The sequence below is a fragment of the Thamnophis elegans genome, unplaced genomic scaffold (genome assembly GCF_009769535.1).
Source record: "Thamnophis elegans isolate rThaEle1 unplaced genomic scaffold, rThaEle1.pri scaffold_94_arrow_ctg1, whole genome shotgun sequence".
NCBI classification, from domain to species: Eukaryota; Metazoa; Chordata; class Lepidosauria; order Squamata; family Colubridae; genus Thamnophis; species Thamnophis elegans.
The window spans coordinates 64,033-87,037 of NW_022473917.1; the positions used below are offsets into that span (position 1 = coordinate 64,033).

Consider the following 23,005-nt stretch of genomic DNA (forward strand, 5'->3'; position numbering starts at 1 on the left):
TGGGATTTGCGTGGTGACTTCACCATTCAAATGTCTTCATTTGGTCTCATCAGGGCTTCCAGCAAATGCACTAAGGACACCTAACAAGGTTTTCGAAATGGGGATGAAAAACCACCATGCAACCCCAGAGGTGCCCATTACATACGGTTCACCCAGTAAATGTGAGGCCACAAAAATGTGCATGCACGCAGCATCAAAAACATACTTATAGAGCAGTGTTTCTCAACCTTGGTAACTTGAAGATGTCTGGACTTCAACTCCCAGAATTCCCCAGCCAGCATTTGCTGGCTGGGGAATTCTGGGACTTGAAGTCCAGACATCTTCAAGTTGCCAAGGTTGAGAAACACTGCTTATAGAGGATGGGATGGCACCGCAGCGGGTGGGCGGGGGCCAACCGCTGGTCAGAACTACCGATTCCCCCGAACCAGCCCAAACTGGCTGCATCCCACCTTTGCCAAAGTTTAGAGACAGAACATCTACCTGAGGAATTCTAAGCTTGTTCACTGTTAGTATATTGCTTTGACAACTATTCTGTTTCCTTAGCTTGCCACATTTTTTTTTAAAAAAGGTACTATTTTGGTCTCTTGCTCCATCAATGTTCATCACTCCCGGGCTCGATTAAATATTGTTAACATTTGGCATCATTAGTAACCCTACACATTCGAAACATTGAACCATGATGGAATAATGAGTAATTTTTTTTAAATATCAAAGGATATTACTTAGCTGGGGATAATAAATATAGGGCATGAAGAAATTCTATTTATGTTTAAATGAATTATGAGAAAAAGGATGAAGGATTATGGAAAGAGACCAATATTGCAGAAGTTGGAAGATTTGAAGTATACGTATTTATTCATATGATTATTGTTTATTATGGTTTGAAAAAGAGTTGAGCCAGTCTATGTACAGTTCATAAAATATGTATGTTTATATTGGGAAAAAATGAAAAAAACCTATTCATTGTTAAGGTTAAAAGAAACTTCACAATCTTGGGAAGCTTCCTAAGCCACGGCTTAATGTTTGATAAATAGGCTTCCAGCTTGAAGCTCTTGAAAAGTCCAAATTTGCCTTTGGGATGTGTGAACTCCAGAAAAGTGTTGACCTGCATGTTGTAAAAAGGAGAAAATATTCTTCATTTCTTAAATTCTGAACATCCTGCTGTGGCTTCTCCTAACCCAAACAGAACAGTTGAGTAGGATGAACGGGGTATCAAGCCAACCCAACTGCAGTTTCAAAACCGTGCTTTGAATTCAGATGCAGGATTTTTGTATGAGTCGCGAGGCTCAAAATTCACAAGATGTTCTGATTGTAACTCACAGATGCGGCTTCGTTCCACCCTTTCATCAACAAGAGTGAAGTGCTCCATTTCTTTTCCTCAGATATTTGCAGGTAAATGGTTTTGAACAAAGAGGGAGGGGGGGGAATTCCTTTGATTCTGAAATACATGCAGTTGTTGTGGTCCACCAGTGGCCTGAAGAACTGGCAGCAGAGTCAGACAGCGAGGAGGTTGGGGAGGAACATGGGCTAGTCCTGAAGTCTGGAGAAGGCTCGGATGAAGGCTCTGCATTGGAGACAAAGAGGGGGACAGGGCCATCTGGAAGTTATGTCCTGCCTCTGAAGCCTGCGGAGTCAGACATCAGTGAGGCAGAGGAAGATGGGGAGCCTGTTCCCATTGTGCGCATGCACAGAGCTACCAGAAGGAAGAACAGTTAAGACAAAAGGGCTGACTCAGGAGTAAGGCTTGGAGGTGATTGGCCCCTCCCATGAGACATAAAGGAGGAGCAAAGGCAGATGAGCCTTTGCAGGAAGCAACTTTGTTCGTGCTGGTCGGTTTAAATTCTGAAGCTCCATTTTAACTCTGTGCTCCGTGTGGCCTTGCAAAGCTAATTGGAAATTAGGTCTTTGGCAGCGTTTCAAGGGAGATGAAGGTGGGTGCTTATCAGCCTTATCCTGAAAGACTTTGGCAGACTGCTGGCGGACTCATTACAAACTATTTGGGACTCATTACGGGCTGTGAAGGAACACAATTCACAGCCGTTGAAATAAAAAGAGGGTTTTTTGGGACTAAGCGTGTGGTTTTCACTGTCTCAGGAAGCCTAGGTCAGAACAGTGGGGTGAAACGGCATGAGTTGGTTGAGGATCGATGCCATCTCTGGTTGGCTGATTTGGATTCTGAGGGGTTTGTAGGCTAGTTGTAGGTCAATATGACTGCTGATGGAATTGCTTGTGGAATGCCAATCTTCGATGAACTGATGTGCAAGGCAGGTGGTGGCATGACCAATGATTTTTGTGTTGCTCCAGTCGAACTGGCGCTGTTTGCTGCCGGTGTGGGTAGAATCCAGATCAGCCACACAGCCATCCAGAGATGGCACTGATTCTCAATGAACTCATGCAATTCCACCCCCCCCCACACACAATTTGTTTTTAATAGGGCTTTTTAGAACTTCTGCCTCTTCAAATAATGATGTCTATAGACATTCTCAGTCATTCCCAAAAGTGGTTTTTCCAAGAGGCATCTGCGTGGCACGACAAAACCGCGCTCGACTAAAGCGTGCCCGATTAAACCGCGTTGCTGATGTCATCAACAGGACGACAACAGCGAGCGCGGAGAAAGAAGGGCGCTTTAAATAGCGCTTTGAAAGCAAGCCGATTCAAGTTAAGGTAAGGGTTAGGTTTAGGGTTAGGTTTAGGGTTAAGTTTAGGGTTAGGTTAAGGGTTAGGGTTAGGGTTAGGGTTAGGGTTAGGGTTAGGGTTAGGGTTAGGATTAGGTTTAGGGTTAGGTTTAGGGTTAGGTTTAGGGTTAGGTTAAGGGTTAGGTTTAGGGTTAGGTTTAGGATTAGGTTTAGGGTTAAGTTTAGGGTTAGGTTTAGGGTTAAGTTTAGGGTTAGGTTAAGGGTTAGAGTTAGGGTTAGGGTTAGGGTTAGGATTAGGTTTAGGATTAGGTTTAGGGTTAGGTTAAGGGTTAGGTTTAGGGTTAGGTTTAGGATTAGGTTTAGGGGTTAATTTTAGGTTTAGCGTTTACAGCGTGCTTCTGTCTCCGCGCTGTTGTCACACTGTGATGACGTCAGCTACGCGGTTTCGTCGAGCGCCCTTTAGTCGAACGCGGTTTTGTGGTGGAACCAGGCATCTGGACTTCCTTATTTTCCTTTAAAGATGTTTCCCTTCTCATCTAAGAAAACTTTCCAGTTCTAGAGTTCTGCAGAACTTCTTCTTGGATGAGAAGCAAAGCATTTCAAGGAACAACAAAGTCCAGTTGAGTTTTGAGGGGGAAAAAAATACATTTTTGGCGCAACCATGACCTGCATTGGCTGATTGGTGCATCGTTGTTGGGTTTTTTTTATCATGGCATATGATTTATTTAATTTTTGTCAATTTTAATAGATTTGTATGCTGCCCAATCCTGGAGGACTCCGGGCAGCTTACATAAAAAAGAAGACATTAAAAAATTAAAATATAAGACAGAACAAATCAAAACAGGACACAACATGCACTCGATCTTAGTGGGGCTGAAGGTCAATCAAGATCAGCAGCCCCAGGACTGCCGGAACAGCCAGGTCTTAACAGACTTTCGGAAGGCCGAGAGAGTGGGGAGGGTCCGGATTTCAGGGGGCAGTTCGTTCCAGAGGGCCAGGGCAGCTACAGAGAAGGCCCTCTTCTGAGGAGCCACCAGACGACATTGTGTAGTTGATGGTACCCGGAGAAGGCCCGCCCTGTGCGATCTTATTGGGCGCTGGGAGGTATGTGGCAGGAGGCAGTCACGGAGATATCCAGGTCCTAGGCCATGTAGGGCTTTAAAGGTAATAACCTGCACCTTGAAGTGTGTTCGGAGACCAATAGGGAGCCAGTGCAGCTCACAGAGGATAGGTGTAACATGGGTGTATCTAGGTACACCCAGTATCGCTCGCGTGGCTGCATTCTGGACCAATTGTAGTCTCCGAACACTTTTCAAGGGCAGCCCCATGTAGAGCACATCATGATCATGTCTCTCTCTCTCTCTCTCTCTCTTTCTCTCTCTCTCTCTCTCTCTCTCTCTCTCTCTCTCTCTTTATGAAACAGGTCAATCTCCGCAAAATTTGATAGCGAGAAGACAGTGAAAGACATTCCGCTTTATCACTTTGTTATCGATCCGTTGGCGTTTGGGTCACCCGTTACCAATCCTGACAACATTTGCTTCTGCACTGACATGGAGACGAGTAAGAACTGCACATTAAATGGGATTCTGGGACTCGGCTCCTGCAAAGAAGGTAACGGAAGAAAAAAGTGGAAGGGTGGGATGGAGTTAAATCAAACTGAAATTGTATCAGAAGCTGGAATCTTAGACTTGGGCTTCAGCAAGGCAATTCAACAAAGTAGACCACAGCCTACTTCTTGATAAGCAAGAAAAAAGTGAAGGAATATAACAAAACTCAAAAAAATAATAATAGTTATGAGTAAAATAAGAGGGTTAAGAATGGTGAAATCCAAATGAAATACAATAGAAGGGGAAATAATATAAGGTGAGCGGTATCGATTGATAATTGCTATTATTTATTTATTTATTTATTTATTTATTAGACTTATATACCGCTTCATAGAGCTTTCAGCCCTCTCTAAGTGGTTTACAGATTTTTTAGCAAATTGAGTCAGCAAATTGTCCCCACAGTCTGGGTCCTCATTTCACCCACCTAGGAAGGATGGAAGGCTGAGTCAACCTTGAGCCGGTCAGATTTGAACCGCTGAACAGTCAGCTGAAGTGGCCTGCAGTACTGCACCCTAACCACTACGCCACCTCGGCTCCTTATTAGAAAGAACAGGAAGCCCCTGTTCGTATTGTATTGTGTAAATGTGGTGTACGTCCAGGTTTTGTATGTGTGTGTGTGTTCTACATGTTTGTTAATTTAAAAAAAAGGGGGGGGAGAGAACTAAGGAGAAATATCCTGACAGTTAGAACAATTAACGAGTGGAACAACTTGCCTCCAGAAGTTGTGAATGCTGCAACACTGGAAGTTTTCAAGAAGATATTGGATAGCCTTTTGTCTGAAGTGGTGTAGGGTTTCCTGCCCAAGCAGGGGATTGAACTAGAAGACCTCCAAGGTCCCTTCCAACTCTGTTATTCTATGTAAGGATGCTATTCCTTATGACTTTCACTTCCAGTTATTGTGACATAGCTGTAGTGAACAAGTCCACTCCAACCATTTCCTGAATGTGAGTAATGCAGTTTGAAGTTTTGATTTAGATGATCTCCAATCTGCCAAGCTTAATAGTGCTTGTACTTGGGGAATACGTTCAACAATGGCTTGCTACTGTCCCAAAGATCATCTCCATGATCTTTGCTACTAGAATGGAACTTCACAACCCAACCTGTCAACTGTCTTCATTTTCCTTTTTATTTCTATAGGTAAACCAGTCTACATTACGTTGCCCCATTTCCTGCAAGCAAGTGAGGAACTTTTTAACTTTGTTGACGGATTGAAGCCCAATGTGGAAGAACACAAAACCTTTCTGGATGTAGAACCAGTAAGTGACTGCAAATTAAATCCATAGCCAGGCCTTCTCTGTCGTGAAAGTTGACTTCTGCAAAAGGGGCATGTGCACAAGCAGTCCTTTTATAGTCTGGAGAGGAGCCTAATGACCACCAGTTGAGTGCAATTACCTCCTGTAAATGCGTAATTGTTCCTTATATCTATTAGCTCTCCGGTGCCGGGCATCTAGAAAGTTAATTTTGGAGTTTGTTCAGTGAAGCGGGATGTTTTCTCCTAGTAGTTCATTTGGTCTGCAGGTGGGATGTAGATTTTCCAAGGGCCCATCAGCCTGTACTTCAAGGAGGGTTTGCGAGTTGTAATTTTGCTGCTTATTCTAAGCACATTAAAAGAATGGTGTGGTGGCCTAGAGGGGGAGCTCTCGCCTCACAATCAGGAGCTCTGTGAGTTCGATCCTAGGTGAAGGCAGATATTTCTCACTCTGGGCACAATGAGAATATATCGGCTGAACAAAAATCTGCATTGGCAACAGGAAGGGCATCCGGCCAATAAACACTCAGCTCCATCCAGTTGCCCAGACTCCACCCCACAAGAGATTATGAGGTTATTAAATGACCAAGATGATGATGAAGCATGAGTCAAATAGGAACATTAAAAAAAAGCAAATTCAGCCACTCGAATGATGATGGTTCTAAGCACATTTCAAAAGTCAGCAGCGACCTTAAAAGCAAACATGAATTTCAAAATGGATGAATATCCGGTTTAATTTAACAGCAAGAAAACCATTGAAACAAGCAAGACGGCTATCGCTTTGTCAGGTAATGAGGATTTACGAGCTGCCAGCTGATGTAAGGTGGTATGCTGCAAACTGTAAGCTGGTGCAATGAGAATGATTCAGCAATATATGATATCGCCTCTTTAAGACTCTGAGGGGTCCACACGTCATTTACCTTTTAAAGAGGTGTTTATATATAGGTGGCTGTTCTGACCCCCCTCGTCCCACACCAACACACTCTCTGAGCCAAAGATAAGTTACAGCATTTAATTAACAGACAGGTCCTTGGCAGCAAACCGGCACAGATAAGGCTTGGCAGCAATCCAGCCTGCCAAGCTCACAATAATGTTCTTCGACATTAGTTCCTGCATTGACTTCTGCAAAAGGGGCGTGTGCACAAGCAGTCCTTTTATAGTCTGGAGAGGAGCCTAATGACCACCAGCTGAGTGCAATTACCTCCTGTAATTGCGTAATTGTTCCTTACGCCTATTAGCTCTCCGGTGCCGGGCATCTAGGAACAACTCCCTTGGCTCCTCCCCACTGCTGACATCCGGATCGCACTCCCTTGTCTCCTCCCCACTGGTCCAAGGCTCAGGCGCCACCTGGTGGCCAACCAGCCTCTCTGTGCCCTGCTCGGAGTCGGAACCCTGTCCAGGGTCCTCCACATCCTCCAAAGCCGACTCATAGGGCCCCTCGCTGTCGGAGTCTGGTGGCAGCTCCAACGGCTCCTGCTGGGCCACAACAGGTGGCCATTAGAGAGGGTTTCTCTCTCATCGTGTATCTTATTTCTCTCCTTGTGTCTGTAGCTGAATGGTAAGGAATGTATCTACTATGTATATGTCTGTATATATTTGTATATAAACCACTATTAATTGTATAGAAGCTCTGTGTGCTGTGTGCTGTGTGCTGTGTGCTATGTGTTGTGTGTTGTGTGCTGTGTTTTGCTCCTGGATTTATTTCATAATACTAACCACACTACCGGAACTCTGACAGGCTTCCTGGATATTGAGGGTCAGGCTTGTCCAATGCTGGTTAAAACCTTTCCAAACTGAGCATCTGAATGCATTATTTTTTTTTCTCTTCAATGCCGCTAACATTTAAATATTCCCCACCCACCCACAATATTCACTGTTTCTGTTTTGCTTTAGACCACAGGATTTACCTTGCACTTTGCCAAAAGACTGCAGATTAATTTATTTGCGAAACAAAACTCGAAAATCACGTAAGTCTTAAGGGTTATTCTTTTCTATTGGGATAAAGTGGATTGTTTGTTCATCTGTGGGGGTATTGATTTGTTTCCAGTTTTTTTTAAAGCAATCCCAGCTGCACTGAGTATGTGTAATATTATGTATTGAGGATCTAATATTTCTAGTAAGAACACTTCCGGTTTTGATTCTATCTTTTGTTCTGTAATTTCTTCCAACCATTTCTGAATTTTGCACCAGTATTTCCTTATTTATTTATTTACTTATTTATTTATTAATGGGATTTATATGCCGCCCAATCCCGAAGGACTCCGGGCAGCTTACAGAAAGAAGGGGAAAGAAATAATAAAAAGAAAAAAAAAAGACAGATTTAAAATCACAACACACACATTCGTTCTAATCGGGGCTGGACCTCAACAGTGAGGTCAACAGCCCCAAGCCTGCCGGAATAGCCAGGTCTTAACAGCTTTCCTGAAGGCCATGAGAGTGGGTAAGGTCCGGATCTCTGGGGGTAGTTCATTCCAAAGGGTCAGAGCAGCCACAGAGAAGGCTCTCCTCCGGGGAGCCGCCAGCCGACATTGTCTGGCTGACGGCATCTGAAGGAGGCCCAATCTGTGGGATCTTACTGGCCACTGGGAGGTATGTGGCAGTAGGCAGTCTCACAGGTACGCTGGCCCTAAGCCATGTAGGGCTTCCTTGCGATGGGGCACATCCACCACTTATGGTAGAATATTCCAGACATGTGACTACATCTCCAACAATTGGGGGTTCGATTTGGATACATTTTGGCCAATCGCGCTTGGAGGCAAATGCCATCTATGAAACATTTCTCTCAGAAGACAGCAGGCCTAAACTCATGTTCTAATGTTGCTTTCCCCCCCCCTTATTTTTGTTTCCCGCAGAGCACTAAAAAACATCAAGAATAATTTTTTCTTTCCTGTTTTATGGCTGAATGAGGTTAGTAGGCTTATTTCTCAATTGCTCCCATCCTTCCTTGTTGACTTGAGCAATCTGGGATCCCCATGGATTGAACCAACTAAAAATGGGGAATCTCCAGAAAGGAGATTCTATATCAGGGGTGTCAAACATGATTTCAGTGAGGGACACATCAGGGTTGACCTTGGGAGCAGCCAGGGGGGCATGGCCAGTTCAACATCACTTGAGTTGGGGGCGCATGTGCCAGTGAAAACGGGCTCCTGAGTTACGTTTTCGGCTGTGCCAGCTTCTTACAACCCTCTGCTAGTGAAAACGGAGCTCATGTGGGCCACACACTGGCAGAGGCACCGCGGGCCATGGGTGGGTCCTTCGCTGTTTCCAGGTCGGCCCCACGGACCACCTTCTAAGCACCCCATGGGCCTTGAGCTTGACACCCCTGTTTTTATATGATCATCTATATATGATCAGCAGATGACACCAAGCTGGCAGGAATGGCCAACGCTCCAGAAGATAGGCTTAAGATACAGAAGACATACTTGAACATTGGGCACTAGCTAACACAATGAAATTCAATGGTGAAAAGAGTCAGGTTCTACATTTAGCCAAGAAAAACAAAATGCACAGGTACAGTATAGGAGGTACCTTGCTCAATAGTATTAACTTTGAGAGGGATCTTGGAGTCCTAGTGGGCAACCATTGAAATATGAGCCAGCCGTGGGCAGCAGCTGCCAAAGAAGCCAACACAGTTCTAGGCTACATAAACAGAGGGTTAAAATCAAGATCACGTCAAGGGTTAATACCACTTTATAAGGCCTTGGGAAGGCCACACTTCGAATACTGCATCCAGTTTTGGTCGCCACAATGTAAAAAAGATGTGGAGACTCCAGAAAGAGTGCAGAGAAGAGCAACGAAGATAATTAGGGGACTGGAGGCTAAAACATATGAAGAACGGTTGCAGGAACTGGGTATGTCTAGTTTAATGAAAAGAAGGACCAAGGGAGACATGATAGCAGTGCTCCGATATCTCAGGGGCTGCCACAAAGAAGAGGGAGTCAAACTATTCTCCAAGGCACCTGAGGGCAGGACAAGAAGCAATGGGTGGAAACTGATCAAGGAGAGAAGCAATTTAGAACTAAGGATAAATTTCCTGACAATGAGAACAATTAATCAGTGGAACAGAAGTTGCCTCCAGAAGTTGTCAATGCTCCAACACTGGAAGTCTTTAAGAAGATGTTGTCACTTTAGACAAATCTGAAGCGATGTAGACTTTTCTGCCTAAGCAGGGGGTTGGACCAGAAGACCTCCAAGGTCCCTTCCAACTTTGTTATTCTATTCTATTCTATTCTATCCTATTCTACTCTACTCTACTCTATTCTTTGTATTCTATTCTATTCTATTCTATTCTACTCTACTCTATTCTATTTGTATTCTATTCTATTCTATTCTACTCTATTCTATTTGTATTCTATTCTATTCTGTTCTACTCTACTCTATTCTATTCTATTTGTATTCTATTCTATTCTACTCTACTCTATTCTATTCTATTCTATTTGTATTCTATTCTATTCTACTCTACTCTATTCTTTGTATTCTATTCTATTCTATTCTACTCTACTCTATTCTATTTGTATTCTATTCTATTCTATTCTACTCTATTTGTATTCTATTCTATTCTACTCTACTCTATTCTATTCTATTTGTATTCTATTCTATTCTACTCTACTCTATTCTATTCTATTTGTATTCTATTCTATTCTACTCTACTCTACTCTATTTGTATTCTATTCTATTCTATTCTACTCTACTCTACTCTATTTGTATTCTATTCTATTCTATTCTATTCTTTCTATTCTATTCTATTCCTATTCCTATTTTATTGAAGAAGTATTCTTCTGCTGGAATGATGCTGCATTTTTTCCCTCCCTTTCTCCAGACGGCTATTATCGGTGATGAGAAAGCAGAATTTTTCCGATCAAAAGTGACCGACAAGATCAAGTTGCTGAACATTGTCCAAATCGTGCTCATAACCCTTGGCTCCGTGATGTTCCTGGGATTCCTCATCGCCGTCTGTGCATGCAGGAAGAAGGATCCCAAATAAGTAATAGAAAAAGCAGAATTTTGAATCCGGATGAATTAATTTGGCTCCACCGGATTCTGGTTGGTGTTCAACATTAAAATAAAACCAGCGTCAATCAATTTTAAAAAAACAGAAAAATGAATCTGCACAAAAAATATTCCAACAGATAAAATCAGTGAACTGCCCATGTTTCCAAGGACATCCTAAACATTTCATTTTCGTTTGTTTTATTTATATTATTTTCCATTTCCGTCAAACAGTGTGTGATCTGGGTATAGTTATTTGAACAGTCATAATCCACGTATTTGGTGTTATATTCATCACAATAATATTAATAATATAACCATATAATAATATAATAGCAATAACACATAACTTCATCATCTTTTAATTCTCTCCACAATAACATTTCCTCTTTTTATGTCTCCCCCTTTCTAACTTCTGTTTCTATTGTCTAACCATTGAAAAAATACATCCCACATCACAAAATATTCAGTCCCTTTTTTATCCTTAATAATAAGCGTTAAAAAGGTTTCCCTCACACACATGTGCTAGTTGTTCCTGACTCTAGGGGGCGGTGCTCATCTCTGTTTCTTACTAGGTATATGTACTGACTTTACAGTGGTAGAGACTAACTTGATTCTGCACCTAATAACGGCAGCAAGACTGTTGGTGGCGCAATACTGGAAGAAGGAAGACTTGCCTACAATCCAGGAATGGACATTGAAAGTAACAAACTTAGCAGAGATGGCTAAAATATCGGCATATCTTAAAGATCACTCAAATGAGAGATATAAACGAGACTGGAAAAAATGGATTGACTATATACAAAATAAATACGGGACCAAGAAATTCCAGTTAGCCTATGCTTAAGATCAGAAATGATTTAAATTGTTTAAAGTTAGCTCAGCAAGAAGAAGCTAAGGTCAATGTAGAGATGTCATTAATTTCTTTATTTCTTTTTTCTCAATAGATTTTAGACTGTGTTTGTTAAAAATCCATACCGTGTATGGGTTCTGGGAAGTCGGGGGGGGAGGAGGAGGGGGGTTGGGGGGAGAGTGGAGGGAGGGAGGGGTATACATTAGGCTAGACAAGAATTTGGTGGTAAACTAGAACTATTTTGACACACACAAAAATTGTACTCCGATGTCTTACTGATTGAGGAATGATGAAATGTTTGTTTTAAAAGAAAATCAAACTTTTGAATCTAAAAAAAAAAAAAAAGGTTTCCCTCACGCACGTGCTAGTTGTTCCTGACTCTAGGGGGCGGTGCTCATCTCTGTTTCAAAGCCGAAGAGCCAGCGCTGTCCGAAGATGTCTCGGTGGTCATGTGGCTGGCATGACTCAATGCCGAAGGCTCACAGGAAGCTGTTACCTTCCCACCAAAGGTGGTTCCTATTTATCTACTTGCACTTTTTCAGTGCTTTCGAACTGCTATGTTGGCAGAAGCTGGGACAAGGAATGGGAGCTCACCAATGTCTGTCCAATGTTTTTTTTAATTGCTATCTCATCTGACGGAATCTCATCCTTTTCCCATTGTTGTGCAAATACAATTCTGGCTACAGTTAGTATACTTAAAACCAGATAATTGGTCCTTTTATCGTATTTTTCCAGTAGGATGCACAACAAAAATGTCTCTGGTTTCAAGTCTATATGCTGCTTTATCATTTTTTTTCCCCAACCAAATATGCATTTTCATCCAATATTTTTTAGCTTTTGGGCAACTCCACCACATATGATAGTATGAAACCAATGGTTAATTGCAGTTCCAACATTACTACTGTAATGCACTTTACATGGGGCTACCCTTGAAAAGTGTTCGAAGACTTCAGCTAGTCCAGAACGCAGCCACGCGAGCGATTGTGGGTGCATCTAGGTACACCCACGTTACACCTATCCTCCGCGAGCTGCACTGGCTGCCCATTGGTCTCCGGACTCGCTTCAAGGTGCTAGTTGTTACTTATAAAGCCCCACATGGCATCGGACCTGGGTACCTGAGAGACTGCCTCCTGCCAATTACCTCCCAAAGACCAATTCGATCGCACAGGCTTCTCCGGGTTCCATCTGCCAGCCAATGCCGGCTGGCCACCCCCCAGGGGAGAGCCTTCTCTGTTGCTGCTCTGGCCCTCTGGAACGATCTCCCCATAGAGATCCGGACCCTTACTACCCTCCCGGCCTTCCGTAAAGCTACTAAGTCCTGGCTGTTCCGGCAGGCTGGGGGCTGTTAAAGCACCCAGCCCCATCTTAATTGTGACTGTTGTGGATTTTAAAATTGTTCGTATTGTCTTATTTATTCCCTCCGCTGTTTATTGTGAGCTGCCCGGAGTCCTTCCGGAATGGGCGGCATACAAAACCAATAAACCTAACCTAACCTAACCATTTAACAGATCTACCTTTATACATTTTGGCCAATGTTGTGGGTGCAAAATGCCATCTATGAAACATTTGATGTAGATGTTCAAGGACATCCGGAAACCTCTCCAGAGGTTGCCATTGCAGTTGGCAGGCAGTCCTCAACTTATGACCACAATCGAACTCCAAATGTATGTTGTTAAGTGAGAAATTCGTTAAGGGAGTTTTACGATTTTTTCTTTCTGCATTTGTTAAGTGAATGACTGCAGTGGGTAAATTAATAACCTTGTCATTAAGTGAATCTGTCTTCCCTGTTGACTTTGCTTGTCAGAAGGCCGCAAAAGAGGGTGTCACATGACCTCGGGTCACTACAACAGTCATAAATGTGAGCCAGGTTGCCAAGAATCTGAATTTTGATCATGTAACCATAGGGATGCTGAAATGGTCCTAAGTGCCATAAGTCATTTTTTTTCAGTTCCGTTGTAACTTTGAGCAGTCATTAAATGAACTGCTGTAAGTCGAGGATTATCTGTACCCATTATTCAGAAGTTTTGTTGTTAACCGAGTGACTTTTTATAGTTAAACTCTCAAGTTTTCACTTCATACATTTGGAGAACGGGAAGCTGGGAAACCTTAAGGGATTCTTCAGCTAAAGGTTGAATGCAGTTCAGTTCAATTCTGTGTGCCTCATCATTGGAAGGTATATTCTTCAAATGAAAACAGATATTTTGGACTTTTTTTATTTAAAAAGAAAGATGAATTCAGTTGTTTTGTTTAGCTTTCAGACCGACTGGGTGGCAAGATCTGGTGCAGTTCAGGTATTCCCCAGCAGGTGGCAATGCTGCATTTTCAACCAGAGTGGAAATTATTTTTACCAGAAAGCAAAAGTCAAAATTATAATAATTATAATTATTATTATTTTCCCCAAAATAAGACAGGGTCTTATATTCTTTTGACACCTCAAAATAAGGCTTGGGAGGTCTTATTATTTTTGAGGTGCAGGAGGCGGCGAGCGTGGTCACCTCATGGCTGCTGCTGTGTTGCAATATTTTCGGGGAGGGCTTATTTTCAGGGGAGGATTTAATTTTAACGCATGTGCTCAAAAGCCCCATTGAGCAGGTCTTGTTTACTTGCTCCCGTCACTTGTCCCAGCTTCTGCCAACCTAGCAGTTCGGAAGCACGTCAAAAATGCAAGTAGAAAAATAGGAACCACCTTTGGTGGGAAGGGAACAGCGTTCTGTGTGTCTTCGGTGTTGAGTCATGCCAGCCACATGACCACGGAGACGTCTTCAGACAGCGCTGGCTTTTCTGCTTTGAAACGGAGATGAGCACCGCCCCCTAGAGTCGGGAACGGCTAGCACATATGTGTGAGGGGAACCTTTGTCTTTATGAATACTTCACGTGATTTTGATTCCATGCCTCTGTTTATACAACCAAGGATTGTATTGGATTTTTTGACTGCTGGCTCATGTTTAAGTTATCGTCCAAGGTCCCTCTTTTATCCAGAATTGCTTTATCCAGAATCCTTTCATTGTCAATTGATGGCTGTTCTGCTGTCTAAAAGGAGAATATTGTTGCCTGCTGCTCATAGATCAATCTATTAGTATCTTTCCTCTAAGGACAACACTGCGAATCATCCGAAGAGAGAGAAAATGTGATTCTGCTGGGTTTAACATCTGGCATTTTGAGTTCATCTCTGCTTTCCATAAGCCATGCTCCGAAAGCTCCTCTTAGAAGGAATCAGATAGCACTAACAGAAAACAGAATCTTCCTGTAGCAAATTAAGAGAGAGAGAGAGGGGGGGGAGGGAGGGAGGGAGGGAGAGAGAGAGGGAGAGAGAGAGAGAGAGAGAGAGAGAGAGAAGGAAGAAGGGAGGAAGGAAGGAAGAAGAGAAGGAAAGAAATAGCGATAGCACTTAGAATTACAGACTGATTTTCCATGCTTTTACAGCCCTCTCTAAGTGGTTTACAGAGGCAGCATATTGCCCCCAACAATTTGGGTCTTCATTTTACAAAGAAAGAAAGAGGGAAAGAAAAAGGGAAAAAGAAAGAAAAGAAATCCACTGACAATTCATCTAGAATAATGTATAAAAGAGAGAAGAAATGTCTTCCCCTCCCCCCAACCTTTTATAGCTTTTTAAGCAGTATTTACTCTCTTTTCCCTACGAGGTGGTATGTTTGGACAGCTGAGTTACTCCTGCTTGTTTCTCCTGCCACACCTTTCCGTGGAAGCGTAAAACTCAGTGGCTTTTTTTGAAATGTTCACACCGGGTTACCAAGGAAGCGCTCCTTCTTTCACACACACACACACATCATGTGCAAGTGAAATTAATTTATCCCCCACTGTAAGGGTATGTATGTATGCCATAAGGTGCTTTTGATTTTTTTTTAAAAAAATATTTTGCCCTCTGCTACGTAAATTAAGTTGATTGGGGGCTGAAGTCCAAGGACTTGGAAGGTTCAGCTGGCTTCTTGGTGCAACGGTCTAGAAAGTTAGTAAATAAACGCTGTGAACATTGATCTGTACTTGCTAAATTAGGGGTTGCCACAAAGAAGAGGGAGTCAAACTACTATTCAAAGCACTTGAGGGCAGAACAAGAAGCAATGGGTGGAAACTAATCAAGGAGAGAAGCAACTTAGAACTGAGGAGGAATCTCCTGATAGTTAGATTATTTAATCAGTGGAACAGAAGTTGTCTCCAGAAGTTGTGAATGCTCCAACACTGGAAGTCTTTAAAAGGATGTTGGATAGCCATTTGTCTGAAACGGTATAGGGTTTCCTACTTAGGCAGGGGGTTGGACTAGAAGACCTCCAAGGTCCCTTCCAACTCTGCTATTGTATTATTGTAACTCCACATTCTTACTCCCATGGGCCTGATTGTAAGCAATGTAGATGCACGAACATCCATTCTCCATCACAGATATTGAAACTCAGCTAACAAGGATGAGAACTGAGCCAAATAATAATCATTTATTGCTATGAACAGTTTCCCTCCCACATCAAAGCTTTGTTTTCTGACCTAGGCTTCTTAATAGCAATAGCAATAGCAGTAGACTTATATACCGCTTCATAGGCCTTTCAGCCCTCTCTAAGCGGTTTACAGAGAGTCAGCATATTGCCCCCAACAATCTGGGTCCTCATTTTACCCACCTCGGAAGGATGGAAGGCTGAGTCAACCCTGAGCCGGTGAGATTTGAACCGCTGACCTGCTGATCTAGCAGTAGCCTGCAGTGCTGCATTTAACCACTGCGCCACCTTGGCTCTTGGCTCTTAAGATCACGAAGCTGACTCCTTGTCCCGATAAAACTCCTTTTATTTACTTTAAAGTGAATTCCTCTCCAGCAAAGTGCCAGAAAACAGTCTTCCACGAGATTTCCCAACTACAGACCTTGATCAGGCTTGGAGAGCTGCCAGGCCAATATCTTCCAAACGCCACGCTGTAGCAGCAATTCCTTGGCAAGAAGTCAGGAACAGATCTTCACCCTAATGAATTGAACTAACGGTCTCCTGCAAACACCACTCCCCTTTCGCTCCTCTTTTATTTCCTCTGGGAGGGGCCATTCATCGTCCACTTATGGCCTTACTTCCAAGTCGACCCCTGTTCTTTAGCTGCTCCCTTCTCCTGGTAACTCTGCACCTGTGCACACTGGGAACAGGCTCCAGCTGTTCTTCTGCTCCACTGAAGTCTGACTCTGAAGGCAGCTGATAACTGCCATATGGCCCTGGCCCCCTCTCTGCTTCCGACATAGAGCCCTCCTCAGAGCCTTCACCAGACTCCAGGACTGGCCCATCTTCCTCCCCAACCTCCTCACTATCTGAGTCTGCCGCCAGATCCACTGGCACGTGGCAGGCCACAACACTTCGTTTAAATACGGACATTATGTCCATCCTTATTTCCAGTGATTAAACTCCTCTTCATCCTCCTTATCCTCCAAGAATTGTACATAATGCAAGAAATAGGTGTCAACCTTATATGGATATATTGTCAACAAGGATCAGCTCAGTTAATCATAACTAATGTTGTGTGTTTTGTCCAAGTGGTGCTTGTGCCCGCATTCACTCACTCACTCACATACACACACTGCTACAATTCTTGGCATCAGCTTGAAATCCTTCTCATGACATGACTTGTACAATAGCCAAGGATTTTGTTGGCTGGCTTCAGAATTGGCTGCATGAAACCCATTTCTGCTCAATGTACATTTGCTTTCTCTGCTCACCCACATTATCAAGCCGATTAATTCTTTTTGGAAGAGCCATTTGTGTTGCTGACAGCAAAATTCAAAACCAGCAAGGTGAATGGCTTTTCCCTGGATTAGCTTTTCAAACTAACAAATATACTGGCAATGAAATGAGCATGGAAGGGCAGAGAAACTATGCTGTTGCTTAAAGAAGGTGCAACTAATTGTTTTTTTGTGGGGGGTGGAATTCATTGCTCTGTGTTCAATTGAGAAACCATTATAGCCGTCTGGTTGACTTCCAGCAGTAATCGAAGAACCAGATTCCTGGATCAAGCATTAGATCTGGAATATCAGTGGATTCAGATGGCCTTCGAATCAGTTCAAAGCACACCGGTGTTCTAGAAATCAGTCCAAAACAAAACTTATTCTCAGTATAGTTGAAACAAAAACTCGCATGGATGGGAAATGCTCTTTAGAGGCCCATCGCAATACGAGAGAAAATGTGCATGTGAAATCTGGTATAGATATCTGCAACGATAGCACTCCAACTCCATGAAATTGTTAACTGGGGGCCATGGATTAAGGAAATGGTTCTTCGAAGGTTGGTGGACAATTCCTCATAGTTTTCCACCCTGTAAAGTTAAAATATGAAATGGATGTCAATATTTTACAATATTTTCTGGGTTGGCAGCCCGGAGGAGGGGGAGGGGCAGTCCTTTTTAAGCGTGCATGTGAACATGGCCATGAGTGTGCATGAATTGAATGAATTCCCGATTCATTATCATTAAGTGTTGCATCTTACGATTCGTGATGAATGTATCTTTTCTTTTATGTACATTGAGAGCATAGGCACCAAAGACAAAATTCTTGTGTGTCACTTGGCCAATAAAGAATTCTGTTCTGTTCTGTTCTGTTCTGTTCTGTTCTACTCTACTCTACTCTACTCTACTCTACTCTACTCTACTCTACTCTACTCTACTCTACTCTACTCTTTCTATTCTATTCTATCCTAGATAAGTAACTATAATTTTTATTGTCATTGTACAAAATAAATGCAACGCAATTGGTTACTCTACTCTACCCTACCCTACCCTACCCAACCCTACCCAACCCTACTCTACCCTACCCTACCCTACCCTACCCTACCCTACCTACTTCTATTCAATTCTATTCAATTCAATTCAATTCAATTCAATTCAATTCAATTCAATTCAATTCAATTCTATTCAATTCTATTCAATTCTATTCAATTCTATTCAATTCTATTCAATTCTATTCAATTCTATTCAATTCTATTCAATTTGATTCTATTCTATTCAGCTCTAACTGCTGCAGCAGATGTTCTTAGATACACAACCAAAATACCTCTCAAATGCTGGGACTGTTCTGTGGTTGAGTATATACCCCAAACCTCTTCTCCATACAAGAGCATGGGGGGCAACCTTAGCTTTAACTAATGGGGCTAGGGACCCTGGGAAACTATGGTTCTTTAGTTTAACCAGTAAATTCAAGCGAGCTTTTGCCCTTACCGTACTCCGTTGATGATGGCAAGCCCAAGATTCAGTCTTGGAAAAAGAGTCATGGTGGAATTCAGCCGGTTCAGACCAGTTTGGGCGAACCGGTTGTGGCGACCTGCGAGTGGATCATATGTTTCTAGTAACTTAGATTGCACCATCCAAACAGGCCCTGGAACCCATATAATGTATGACAATGTTGGTTAGTATAGACACGGAGGTTTAAGCAAATGTAGAGGCCTTCCCCTTGAGGGACGTTCTCATTAATGATGTCTTGGATGAGGGTGTTCCACTTCAGTTGAAAGACCCCCAAATGAAATCCAAGGCCCAAAGAATGCATCATTTGTTAATGCGGTGCCTTCAAACACACTGTGGCTTGTTTAGTTTGGGATCAGTGGAGTTGTGAGAACCCAGCTGTTGCCATTTGTTAAATGCAGTTTCTGGCCAAATTCAATGCCTAAGACCAACCTACGTGTCTGTCCAAAGTCCTTCATGTCCTTCACTGTTGAATCTTGTTTGGTGGTCAAGACCAAGGACTGGCAAAAGTCCATTTCACAAGGGCAACAGCTGCACGACGGGATTCGCTAAGCCATGCCCACACCATTTCCACGGCTGAGCAGCTGCTAATAGGGAAGCTGACCTTGGGTGGGAAACAGATGGTCCTCTGTGAGAAACTTTTAAGATGAGCGGGTGGCCTCTTGGTCCAAAATGGGTACGAGTAACTGGCACGAGACTTACAAATGGTATGCATCTGAAGAGAAATCAAGAAGGACAAATCTACGTTTTGGAGAACTGTGCTTGGGGGGGAGATGCCATCTGTAGAACATCTTATAAAGATTTTTTTAAAAAACACCAGGCACTTTTTATCATATGTGGTGGACGTGCAATGAGGCAAAAAAATATATATTGGAAAATGATTCAATCATGGTTAGAACAAATGGTGGGAGACCAAATCTTGTTTAAACCAGAAATTTTTCTCCTAGGCCTAATACCGGAGGGGTTTAAGAAAGATACACTTTATTTAATTATACATGTACTAACTGCAGCACGCATAACTTATGCACAATACTGGAAAAAAGAAAACACACCACCAGAGCTGCGGGGAAGCAGATAGGCTCATTCTTGAACTTAAAAATAAAGGGGAATCAGAATATTTTGAAGTCTGGAACAGATTTGATGACTGGTATAAGACCAGGTGACAAGACTGGAACAAACTGCATATATTGTGATTGGACAGAAGGATAGACAATGTATTAAGTAGGCTAATAGTTAATGGTTGAGACTAGCTGTATATAATGTGATATATGTATGGTCACTTTGACTATCGCTGCATTGTTTTAAATGTAAAAATAATAAAAAAAATATTCAAAAAGAAGAATAGAATAGAATTCAGAATAGAATAGAATTGAATTCAGAATAAATAGAATAGAATTGAATTCAGAATAGAATTGAATTGAATTCAGAATAGAATAGAATTGAGTTGAATTCAGAATAGAATAGAATTGGAGAATCAGAATATTTTGAAGTCTGGAACAGATTTTATGATTAATATAAGACAAGGTGGCAAGACTGGAACAAATTGTATATATTGTGATTGGACAGAAGGATAGACAATGTATTAAGTAGGCTAATAGTTAATGGTTGAGACTAGCTGTATATAATGTGAATGTATGGTCACTTCGACTTCACGGTATTGCATTGTTTTCAATGTAAAAATAATAAAAATATATTGGAAGGAAAAAAAAAGGACAAATTTAACTGTCCCCTGAATCAATTTCCTGTGGAGAAATCATCCCTTCCTTCCTTCCTTGTTAACCTTGGTTTCTCACAGCTGTATCTTAGAAAGAAAGAAAACAAAATACAGTAATGGAGATTGTGAGGTGATTCCGGGGTATCTTTAGCATTAATTCTCAATAAAAAGAGCTACTATAACCAGATTATAAGTTTCCCAGGCATCTACTAAGAATATTCGTAGCTACCCAAGAGCTGTGGTGATGCAGTGGTTAGATTGCAGTACTGCAGGCTGCTTCCTAGGAAAATGAGATGTTTTAGGGAATATTAAAAGGATATTTCCCCCTAAAAGGGTGGCAGACGCTCAAACACACACACACACACACACACACACACACACACACACACACACACCAGTGGTGGGTTTAAAAAAAATTGGAACCTCTTCTGTAGGTGTGGCCTGCTTTCTGGGTCCACTGGTAGAACCTCTTTTAACCGGTTGGGGCCTTTCTTCACCCTACTCCCATGCCCATCATCCCTGCCCTCTCCCCCCCCTCCCATGCACTCCTCTTTCCTACCTTGCCTACAATCCTAGCACTTTGCCCCAAATCCATCAGGAGCTTCCGCGTTGGTCCACTAGAGGGAGAACGTCATGACTGGCTTTCCTGAGGAAGCTGCAAAGGAACTGACATCACAAACAATTGCCACTCTAGGACATCCCACTCTGTCTCCTTAGTGGCCCAGGCATTCCAGAGTTATGCTAGAACACACACACACAGAGAGACACCCCTCCAGGCGTGTCTCCCGCCCCCACAGTATTTGTTTCCAGAGGTCAAGCCATCTGTGTACCAAGCTTGGCTGAAATTGCTCGAGGCTCTCCAGAGTTATGCTGGAACACACATACATACATACATACATACATACATACATACATACATACATACATACATACTGTACATACATACAAGCAAAACTCATCAATTTATTCAGAAAAATAAATTGCATTACTTAGATAGTAACGACTGCAGATAAAATGAATCCAGATCACTTGGAATCTGGACAAGACAGAGAATTTTGATCTGCAACAGGGGCATTTTTATAAAAAGCCAATATAGTGAAATATGGAGGAATGCGTCAGGAGTTCCATCACAGAGATAGTCATTGTTAGAATTGGATTGCCCTGAAATACGGTTGTCGGAAGGGTATTCAAGCTTGCCAGAATTGAGAATTTTCTGTTATTGGGAATTCTTATTTGGCTGCAATTCCTAGCTGGCTTTAAAAACAACAGGTGAAGAGGTTCCAGCTACATCTATGGGGCTATGATAGCCAAGCCTGATAAATATCTGTTTGTTATCATGCATTGATAGCTTTGTAAATTCTCCTTTTGGCATGCAAGGCAATGTTATTGCGAACACGGTATTCACAATACAGTTCTCTCTCTCTCTCTCTTTCTCTCTCTTTCTCTTTCTTTCTTTCTTTCTCTCTCTCTCTCTCTCTCTCTCTCACACACACACACACACAGACACACACACAGACACTACATAGGATGTCCTGGAATTGATTCAATTGATTCAGGAGAGCATCTTCAAACAAGAGGCTTTTGCTAAAAAAAAACACAATTGGCATTCTAGGACACCGCACTCACTCTCCTTAATGGCCCAGGCATTCCAGAGTTATGCTGGAGAACACACACACACACACACACACACACACACACACACACAAATCTCACCAGGCTCAAGGTTGATTCAGCCTTCCATCCTTCCTAGGTGGGTAAAATGAGGATCCAGATTGTTGGGGGCAAGAGGCTGACTCTGTAAAACTGCTTAGAGAGGGCTGGAAAGCACTGTGAAGTGGTATATAAGTGCTATTGATAAGTGGGGAAGGAAGGAAGGAAGGAAGGAAGGAAGGAAGGAAGGAAGGAAGGAAGGAAGGAAGGAAGGAAGGAAGGAAGGAAGGATGGACCATGGTTAGAATGCAGCATTGTAGGCTAATTCTGCCGATTGCCAGCAGTTTGATCCTGACTGATTCAAGGTTGATTCAGCCTTCCATCCTTCCTAGATGGGTAAAATGAGGACCCAGATTGTTGGGGGCAAGAGGGTGACTCTGTAAACTGCTTAGAGAGGGCTGTTAAGCACTGTGAAGCGGTATATAAGTGCTATTGGTAAGTGGGGAAGGAAGGAAGGAAGGAAGGAAGGAAGGAAGGAAGGCCTGTGGTTAGAATGCAGCATTGTAGGCTAATTCTGCCAACTGCCTGGAGTTCAATCCTGCCTGGCTCAAGGTTGACTCAGCCTTCCATCCTTCCTAGGTGGGTAAAATGAGGACCTAGATTGTTGGGGGCAAAAGGCTGACTCTGTAAACCGCTTAGAGAGGGCTGTAAAAAGCACTACGAAGCGATATATAAGTCTAAGTGCTATTGCTAACATAATAGCAGTCTCGCAGTATTTGAGAGGCTGCCACAAAGGGGTCAACTTAGTTTCCAAAGCACCAGAAGGCAGCGCAAGAAAGAATGCATGGGAACTAAGGAAGGAGAGAAGCAACTGGGAATTAAGTTCCTAACAGTGAGGACAATTAACCAGTGGAGCAGAAGTTGCCTTCAGTTGTGGTGGGTGCTTCATCGCTGGAGGTTTTAAAGAAGAGACTGGACAGCCACTTGTCTGAAATGGTATAGAGTCTCCTGCCAGAGCAGGGGGCTGGACTAGAAGATCTCCAAGGTCCCTTCCAGCTCTATTCTGATTGAAGAAGCTTTTGGATGAGAAGCAAAACATCTTGA

At 42.6% G+C, this 23,005-nt stretch overlaps 1 protein-coding gene across 1 annotated transcript in view; it reads left to right on the forward strand.

Annotated features, from left to right (window-relative positions):
• The window catches only part of LOC116523697 (platelet glycoprotein 4-like), a 28,024-nt gene extending 17,469 nt beyond the window's left edge, over positions 1-10,555 (forward strand). Inside the window, exons 7-12 of the mRNA XM_032238830.1 lie at positions 1,323-1,392; positions 4,060-4,247; positions 5,381-5,499; positions 7,386-7,459; positions 8,345-8,399; positions 10,312-10,555. Of these exons, the coding sequence (XP_032094721.1) occupies positions 1,323-1,392; positions 4,060-4,247; positions 5,381-5,499; positions 7,386-7,459; positions 8,345-8,399; positions 10,312-10,476 (671 nt within the window). The 3' untranslated portion in view covers positions 10,477-10,555. The remainder of the gene's footprint in view (positions 1-1,322; positions 1,393-4,059; positions 4,248-5,380; positions 5,500-7,385; positions 7,460-8,344; positions 8,400-10,311) is intronic.
• The last annotated feature ends 12,450 nt before the right edge of the window (positions 10,556-23,005 follow it).